Genomic DNA, 9,754 nt, shown 5'->3' with positions numbered 1-9,754 from the left:
GCTACAAGAAGCATTGCATGAGCTTCACCAACATGGACGTCATCAAATCACGTATGGCTAATTTATAACTTAATTGGAGAAAATGGTGGCATAACTTATTAGAGGCAAACCAAATCCATACGTTGTGTTTTCGACGTTCATACTCACCTGAAGCAGCAAAGTAAGATAATTCAAGCTAAGATGGATTCATCATAAGACAATTCAAGGTAAGATGGACTCGATGATAAGGTGCGCGACTTGAGGTGATCTAAAAAGAGCCAAGAGCCAAGAGTCGTGGTTGAAGTAAACATCAGGTTGGAGTCCAAGAGCCAAGAGTCACGGTTGATTGAATATATAAAATATTTTGCCTTACTTTGATGGAGAGCAATGGGCAATGTGTCACAACAATAATATGGGCCATCAAATCACCTTGCTCTATTTGTGAAGAATATGAGCCTTTATGAGATCGGCTGAGATGTACAATGATTCATGGTGCCAACCGTCTAGAAGCTTGTTGATGGGTCGGCACTAGCTTGAATCAAGTTGTTAAGCCTCTATGAAACTGCTGAGACAACCCACATTATGTAGTCACCATTAGTGTAAACTGTGTTTCCCCTATCCTTGCTTGTTTTGCTAATTGTAAAGGCCAAAAGTCAATGTGTCCCTCTAGCAAAACAAGTTAGTCGCTTTGTAGGTGGACCACTTTCACAAGAGGGAGAGGCCTCCTTATGGTCTCCATATAACCCTTGAAATGGACCCGTCTACCATGTGTTGGATGAGCCAATTGACAATATCAAAGACAAGACCATGGGGCATGGCACTTCAACCGCATGGCTATGGTTCATCTTCCCCCTCCAATAAGTGGGTACCACACTTGTCCTATGTGGTGATCATTTGTTGTCATGCTCCTCTTATTATCCAAAGAAGATAATCTATGAAGTTCAAGTTCCACGCCTTCCATATGACCATCCTACACATGTTGGGATCAGTGGTCCTGAACAACCCAACTTGAAGGCAAGTGGTTAGCTATTACAAGCGAGGAGAGGTTATGGAGAGCCATCATCGTGGGCACTTCATAGCTGCACGCATGCACCACATGACAATCCCCCCCTCCCTCCCCCCTACCCTACACACACACACACACACACACACACACACACACACACACACACAGAGGGTCATCTAAGAGGGGCACAAACACCTGTGCAGTGTTCACAAAAACATTTTTCTTAACAAATCACAAAACTTGGGATTTCAAATTTTGATGGTTTTTCCCAAGAATTTGTTGATTACTAAATTGCCTAAAATTTTATAGATTTTACAAAATTGAGGAAATATTTTTTTTACGGATGAAAATGAAAATGCTACAGGTTCATTGTATATAGTTTGCAGGTTTGATGTGAACATTGCACCTGTGGCCTATGATGACAGGCAGCGAACACGGGCAACAAGCTCAGTGGGTGGGCAAACGCCCACACCGCCAGAGCAACACCCATGTCGCCTATGATGAAAGGCGACACCGAACATGAGCTCGCTGCCCCAAACCAACAGAGCAACACGTGGCCTATGATGACAGGCCACACGGAACATGGGCAGCGAGATCAGGTGGGCGAATGTCTAAACGCCTGAGCTGCAGCGAGCTCAGGTGGGCGAACGTCTAAACCCCCTTGTGGGCAAATGTACCTCTCCAAGAGACAACACCCCCTTCCCAAGACCAAGTTCTGGAGTCCCTGCTCCCTGCTTCCATACATTTGGGTCGCCCTCCCTCTACCGCAGCAGGAGCTGCTTCCAGTTCCCACAATTCAGGATAGCTTTCCTTCTCAGCAAGACCCATTTAAGTCCCTTGCTGGCACTGTACTGCTCTAACCCCCATTATGGATCCTGGCTTAGCGCAGTCGCTGGACACACCGGCGGACATTGCCACTCTTGCCTCCCTCCTGAAGCAATGCGGAAAATCAAAGGCTTTGTGCGATGGTAGACGTGTGCATTCTGACATAATCAGGTACGGATACGGTCACAATATATTTCTGGGGAATTATCTTGTCCAAATGTATGGCAACTGTGGCAGCGTGGAGGACGCAAGCGCTCTGTTTGGTAAAATACAGAATCCCAATTCGTATTCATGGAATATACTGATTAGTGTGTATACTCAGAATGGTAGGTTGGACGATGCAAGGAGCATATTTCGCACAGCCCCTTGCCGAGATGTGGTCTCTTGGAGTGTTTTGATTGGAGCCTGTGCCGAAAATGGGCATGGTGAAGAGGCGTTGAAACTCTTCCATGAGATGCATCTCGAAAGTGTCATGCCAAACAAGATCACTTTCATCTGCATTCTCGATGCTTGCGCCCGCCAGGCAGCCTTAGAAGATGGGCACCAGGTTCATGCTGTCATGGTGGACTGTGGATATGAACAAGACCTTGTTCTGGGAACTGCCCTTATCAATATGTATAGCAAGTGCAGGAGTTTGGATGATGCATGGAGTGTGTTTGACGGATTGTCTCAACGCGATGTGATCTCTTGGAATGCTATGATCGCAGCGTGTGCTCAGAATGTGCAGTGCAAGAAGGCTTTTGAACTTTTTCACCAAATGGAGCTTGAAGCTGTCAAGCCAGACAAGGTCACCTTTATCTGCGTTCTTGATGCATGCGCCAGCCTTTTGGCTCTAGAAGATGGGCAAAGAATCCATGGTGCCATAATCGACAATGCATATGAGGAAGATGTAGTTGTGGGGACTGCCTTGATTAGTATGTATGGCAAGTGCATGAGCCTCACTGACGCCAAGAACACTTTTGGCAGAATGATTCAACGTAATGTCGTCTCATGGAGTGCCATGATAAAAGCATGTGCTCATAGTGGCCACTGCAACGAGGCCCTCCAGCTATTCCATTCGATGCAACTTGAAGGTGTAAAGCCTAATGAAATTACTTTTGTCAGTGTTCTTGATGCTTGTGCCAGCCAGGCTCTTGCAGAAGAGGGGGTTGTGGTCCATGCTGCAATTGTCAATAGCGGATATGAGCAACATGGAGTTGTAAGGACCACACTTGTTAGTATGTATGGAAAATGGGGTGATCTCGAGCATGCAAGGCGTGTATTTGAGAAAATGCTTTGGCGGGATGCAGTTTCTTGGAATGCTATGATTGCAGCCTATGCTCAAAATGGGCATGGCAAGGAGGCCCTGGAACTTTTTTATCAGATGCAGTGTGAAGGTTTGAAGCAGTCTAAAATCACATTCATTTCTGTCCTTGAAGCCTGCACTAGCCTGACAGGCCTTGGAGAAGGGCAAGAGATCCATGCTGCCATTGTTGGTAATGGATATGAGGGAAATCCTATCGTTGGAAATGCTCTCATCAACATGTATGGAAAGCATGGAAATCTTGACACTTCAAGAGCTGTGTTTAGCAGAATGCCTCAGAGGGATGTGATTTCCTGGAGTGCCCTCATTGCAGCATGTGGTAAAAATGTACATGGCACAGAGGCATTGGAACTCTTTCATTGCATGCAACTGGAAGGTTTAAAACCAGACAAGGTCACCTTCATCTGCATCCTTGATGCATGTACCAGTGTAGCAGCACTGGAAGAAGGGCAGGAGATCCATGATGTTATTGTTGCCAGTAATGAGGAACAAGACCTTGTTATAGGGACTTCCCTCATCAACATGTATGGCAAATGTGGGAGTCTTGATGATGCAAGGAATGTGTTTGGCAGCTTGCATGAGCGTGATATAGTGTCCTGGAATGCAATGATTGCAGCATGTGTCCAGAATGGCCGTGGTAAGGAGGCTTTGAGATTCTTGTCTGAGATGTTGCGTGAAGGCATTAAGGCTAGCAAGATCACCTTTATTTCTGGTCTTGATGCTTGTGCTGGCCTGGCAGGTCTAGAAGAGGGGCAGCAAGTCCATGCGGCCATTGTTGACAGTGGGTACGATAGAATCCTTGTATTGGAAAATGCACTTATCAACATGTATGGTAAGTGCGGGAGTCTTGAAGCTGCAAGGACTGTGCTCAAGATGATGCAATATCGAGATGTTGTCTCTTGGAATACCATGATTGCAGCATGTTCTCACAATGGTCATGGAAAGGAAGCCCTGGAACTCTATGATGTAATGCAGCTTGAAGGTGTCAAGCCAAATGAGATCACTTTCATTTGTGCTCTCACTGCATGCAGTCATACAGGCCAAGTGAAAGATGGCAGGCGTTTCTTTCTTTCTATGAGTAGAGATTATGGCCTAACTTACACTGTGGAGCATTACATTTGTATGATAGACCTTCTTGGTCGTTCTGGGCACTTGGATGAAGCAGAGGAGTTGATTAACATCATGCCATTTGGGAAAGACGATACAATTTGGCTGGCCTTCCTTGGTGCTTGCAGAATCCATGGTGATGTGAGGCGTGCAACACTTGCTGCAAACCATTGTTTGGGGCTTGATTCAAACAATGCCGCAGCGCATGTCATGCTGTCGAATATCTATGCTGCAGCAGGCAGGTCAGAGCATGAGGAAATCTGTCAGAGGCTGGAAATCTGCAAGTGAAGCAGCAGCCAGGGTGCAGTGTTTTGTGATTGACAACATGGTGCATGCATTGGCGGTAGACAGATGAGATGTGGTGAAGTGTCTACCTGATTCAAAGGCACTGCTGCACAATAAGGAGAAAGAAACCCAAGGAAGACAGCTCGCTCAGTGAAAATACCATTGACCACTTCTGTTAATATGCTGCATAGTTTACCCTTCATGAGGGGCACACCTCTACAAATACGTGCACAATTCCTTTGATGCACATTTCTCTGGAGTTTAAGAGAGGCTTGAGACCAATAAACACAACATTCTGACAAGGCGTTCCATTGTGTATCTGCTCCTTATGTCTCAATGTTCTCGCGACATGGAAAAGACACTTGCATTCTGTGCTCACAACAAGTATTCTATCGTGTATCTACTCCTTGGCTCTTCTGCTGCTACTTGTATATCAAATGCCCTCCAATATCTAGCCTCATCTCAACATCAGAGATATCGAGTTGATACATCTGAAGACCCCTTAAAAGACATACTTGTGAAAGAGATGGTGAGATGGATCGTATAAACTTTTTCCATCACCTGCTTACATGATCAATAATGGCTCCTTGTCCTCTTCCATGGAACCAAATGATGTCAAGGGGCACAAATATTGTCTTTTCATGTGCTGAGCTCACCTTCACTAAGGGACATGCCTACTACTAAGCAGACATGTTCTTCAGGACGTCTTCACATGAATAGGTGCTGGTTGCACCCATGTACCAAAAGAGCGCAAGGGCCTGCAAATATTGGCGCCATCTGCTAGCTCCCTTTCGCTCTGGCCACCGCAACCAAACCCCTGCCCGCCCTCCCCCCTGCGCTCCTTGCAGCTATTCTAAGCATTGGTGCTAAATTTCAGTTTTTGTGGATTTCCAATCTGCTAGCTCCCTTTCGCTCTGGCCACCGCAACCAAACCCCTGCCCGCCCTCCCTCCTGCGCTCCTTGCAGCTATTCTAAGCATTGGTGCTAAATTTCGAACCGGACCTAGACCATCCAACTAGTACCTTCCTTTGATCGTGCAAATTTTTGCTTCCATCTCCCTCATTTTTGGTTACCCTTAGACTCTCTCTGTTCGACCATAAGCTTGAAATAAAATCTTTTTCAATTATTTTGAGTGAAGCTTCCTTTTAAGTCCTTGTCTAGAATGCTAATCTCCAAACTTTCTATGGTTTTCCAACAAAAAACCTCCATGTCTTTCAGCTTTGGATGACCTTGCACATCCCTTACTATTTCTCATTAGGGTCATGACTCTTGAAGTCCTCTTTGGATGAGGTTGCACATCCCATAATATTTCTCATGTCGTGAGAAGCTTTCCTTGGAATTGGAAAATTGCATTAAATACAATAATCTTTCAAAACCTTTACAATACAGACCTATGCATCTAAGCAATAAAAGAGCCATAGCATAGCATATATCAAAATCCAAACAAGCTACAAATTACATTGGTTTACAAATCATACTTGCCTATGATCCTATAAAGAACAATACTCACCCTCCGATCCTACACATTCAAATGCACTAGAGCCAAAAGCTTTGTGGGGTAGAATTTGTACTGGCTTCCTTTTCCAAGCTATCCACTAGAACATTCTTTGAGTCAACCTAGGTAGCTTGAGCTGCCACACTCTTTCTTACATTATGTGTCTTAGCTTCAAGCTCTACAATGCATCTAATCAATGTTGGAATCCGTTGTTGTATTATGTTGTTTCCCCTTTAGCAATTGCCTCGCTTTTGTTAACTAAATGCACCTACCAAAAAATCTACCTCATCCAACTATAATGTGTCAAGCCTTGGAGATTTCTTTGTTCCCCTCTCTTTCCCTTTTGGCCACACTTCCTTGTTACCACCATCTTTGGATGATATTGACCCTTGAAAACATCTGATGACTTGGTGAAAAACCTATGGACCTCTATTGAGTTAGTCTTTGATCCTTTCTTTTTTACTTTTACCACTTTATCAATCCAAAAAGGAAATCGACTAGGATCATACGTTGCTAGCACAATGCCCGTCATACCAACACCAAGTTCTCTATATGCTACCACTCCACATTTTAGCAATCCTTTCCCTACATTTTTTGGACCTCCTTGGTCCAAAGTACATTTCTTTCTCCTGTGCAAGGTAGTTCTTTTTTGTGGTGCAAGCAAGTGGCTACTTGAAGAAATGTAAACATTGAGTTTGTCATAAAAACTTCTTTCAATGTATTGTGGCTAGGTAAAATAAGTATGTCTTGGGGCTCATACAAGTGCTCAATGATGAAACCCCTACTAACCTAAAACATGATGAAGCATATTACTTTGACTACTCATTGTTGCAATGGCACTATTAATTTAGGGCTTTTGGAGCTCAATGGGGTTAGCATGGTAGGTTAGTTTAACATACCTCTATCTCAATTTCTTCTTCCCATAGTTCTCGTGACTTTTCCTTTACTACTATGGATGCATCTTACAAGTGGTGGGATCTCTTTATATGACCTTGGATGTCTTTACTGCTCCTTCTACAGAGATTGATGATGGAAATAGAAGACCGAGCATTCATTTCCATGTCCTAGATCTCCTCAACCAAGATGAATTGATTGATGTCATTGCTTTAAACACCATTTTTCTAAGTATGAGAGGTCATGAAAGAAAACCTCAATGAATTGATTAATGTCATTGCTTTAAACACTCAAAGTATAAGGGGTCACCATGAGCCATCAAGTATGTGGTCCTTGCATACTCTTGTGTGGAGGATCTCTTTCTTTAAATGCGAAAGCTAGCAATTCTTTCTCACATTGGATATTTGAACCCAAGGGTTTGCTAATGTCTTAGTTATCACATAAGTGCAAAGAGAAAAATCAATTTATCTATAGAGGAAAGACTTATGGGAAGACCTATGAATGTGGATCAATGTGGGCCTCAAGAATCTAGGTACACAAGTGGAAGCACTTACACATTGATATGGACACTCAACATATGAAAGAGACTTGCAACACAATTTGTTGTAGCCAAATGTGCCTAGTCACATTTAGGTTTGCAAATTTGAGTGTGTCACATCAACATTATGTTCAAATGAATAAAGGTGATTGAAATAATTATTTAGCATAGTTAGTGAGATTAATAGGATGAAGAGGTACACAATTGCTTTTGAGTACTCATTCAGATATTGTGTTGTGTTGCCAATGAGAGGTTGAAGAGAAAACAAGTTTGCCTATATGAAGACCCCTACACAATAGGTCAAATTAGAGTGTTGGGACTACGTGGAAACATGTTGTGGTCTTGGTTGCTAGGCATTGCAAAGAAATATTCCGAGGCTCTCGAGTGTTCAGCTACACTTACCAGATAATTTTTCCAAGTATGAGATCCGTTCCATGTACAAGGAGGGCATGGTAACTACAAGTAATGAGTATATAGCCTACCTAGACTTCTTTAGGATTTGGAATAATGAATTCAACTATGTGCAAGGTACCAAAGCTTTGTAGCTTTGGTGTATGCTGCACATGCATTGACTTCAAGCCTTTATGTGATCAAAGTCAAGGGAAAGAGAGAGATGCATATAATGGTAATGAAATTTCTTATTCTATTAAAAAATAATTTGCATAGAACATCTTATCTAAATTGGAGAACAAGCAATATCGGAGTTGCAAAAGCATTAAGAAATGTAGGGCTTACAAAGGAAGAAGCTAGAAAAAAATCACAAGAGCTATCAAGAGCTTGATAAGAACCTCACCATCATCATTGATGGCATGGATAAAAAGGACACCAATCTTGCTTGCTTAAAATGAATGCCTAAGTATTTTAAAGAGGATAATTTTATCACGTATCATATGGTTGGACACATGATCTACGATGGCATACTAATCCCTGAGCTTTGTTTGAAGACACCTAGTTCTAGATTTAAATGATGCATCAAGGAATCATGTAAATCCTCTTTCCAAAGGAATGATCTACCGTGGCATACTAATCCCCGAGCTTTGTTTGGCGACATGATCTACCATGGCATACTAATCCCTGAGCTTTGTTTGACAACACCTAGTTCTAGATTTAAATGATGCATTAAGGAATTACGTATCATATGGTTGGACACATGATCTACCATTGTTACGAGAATTGGAATTATCCGATTAATTTAATCCTTCGGTATTTAGTTTAGTGAGATCTAGCATTTTTGTCACGTAGCTGATGCATGTGTGCTCGTTGTTCCGTAGTGATGCATGTGTGCTCCTACATGGTTGGATATACGATCGTGGCTGTATGAGTGTGTAGCATTGTGTGCATCACTTACGCGATGACAGTATGTGTGCACCATCCGTACGATTTTATTCATATGTAGAATCTTTGAAGACCAAGAAAAATCTTGGTCAAATATATAATTGATCGAGCTTTTACTTGGTTGTGTTAGTACTCATGTTAGTAGTTTGTTTTACATGCTAGTAGCTTGCATTGCATGTTAGTGCAACATGCCAGTATTGCATTTTAGTATTTCAATTTTCATGTTAGCAGTTCATATTTTAGTATAGATGTGTTATTATAGCATGTTAGTATTTCTATAAAAAATAGTAGTTGTATTGTGCGTGTTAATACAGCTACATTAGTAGAGCATGTTGCAGTTTGTTTAGCATGTTAGTAGATTGTATTGCATGTTCGTAGTTCATTTAGCATGTTGCTAGTTTGCATTGCATGTTAGTAGTTCATTTTGCATGCTACTACTTAGTATTGCATGTTAATATAGCCGCATTAGTATAGCATGTTAGTATTTTTATAAAAAATGTTAGTATAGCCACATAAGTATAGCACGTTTGTATGGCCTTATTAGTATAGCATGTTAGTAATTCGTTTTGTATGTTAATATAGCCATGTTATTATGGCATGTTAGCATCTTAGCTGCATTAAAATAGAAAATTCTTTCCTAATTCTTTAAAATGACCAAACTTCTTTCTTTATTCTTAGAAACTTTGATTTTTTAAATATCTGGCATTAAAATTTGTAGGTTTATTCTTGTACTTTTTAGTGAATTTGATTGAAATTTTATATATTTTTGGCTCAATTTTTATCATTTTATGTAATATTTGATGCTATTTAGATAAATCATTATGAAAAATCAAATTCAATCACCTTGATCTTTATTTATTAGTGCATATGAGGATTGTGTTTGGAAATTATATTTTTCTCATATTAATTTATTTAAGCATGGATATCAAAAATTTTGAAATATTTTTGCATGTCCAAAATTATAATTTTCTCTTATTAATATACTGA

At 41.4% G+C, this 9,754-nt stretch overlaps 1 protein-coding gene across 1 annotated transcript; it reads left to right on the top strand.

Annotated features, from left to right (window-relative positions):
• The first annotated feature begins 1,640 nt into the window (after positions 1 to 1,640).
• On the top strand, positions 1,641 to 5,357 carry LOC147904812 (pentatricopeptide repeat-containing protein At3g09040, mitochondrial-like). Its single transcript, XM_087388490.1, has 2 exons — positions 1,641 to 1,981; positions 2,133 to 5,357. The coding sequence occupies exon 2, from the start codon at positions 2,265 to 2,267 to the stop codon at positions 4,506 to 4,508; it is 2,244 nt and encodes a 747-aa protein (XP_087244616.1). The 5' UTR covers positions 1,641 to 1,981; positions 2,133 to 2,264; the 3' UTR covers positions 4,509 to 5,357.
• Positions 5,358 to 9,754: the final 4,397 nt, after the last annotated feature.

The sequence above is a fragment of the Dipteris shenzhenensis genome, chromosome 2 (genome assembly GCF_047967505.1).
Source record: "Dipteris shenzhenensis isolate YYH24624 ecotype China chromosome 2, Dip_SZ_1.0, whole genome shotgun sequence".
Lineage (NCBI taxonomy): Eukaryota > Viridiplantae > Streptophyta > Polypodiopsida > Gleicheniales > Dipteridaceae > Dipteris > Dipteris shenzhenensis.
Note: the sequence above shows the minus strand (reverse complement) of the source record. Positions and strands in the feature narration are given on the sequence as shown.

What these genes read in the sequence shown, in the direction of transcription:
- LOC147904812 (XM_087388490.1), top strand. Translation starts at nt 2,265, where the DNA reads ATGCATCTCGAAAGTGTCATGCCAAACAAGATCACTTTCATCTGCATT.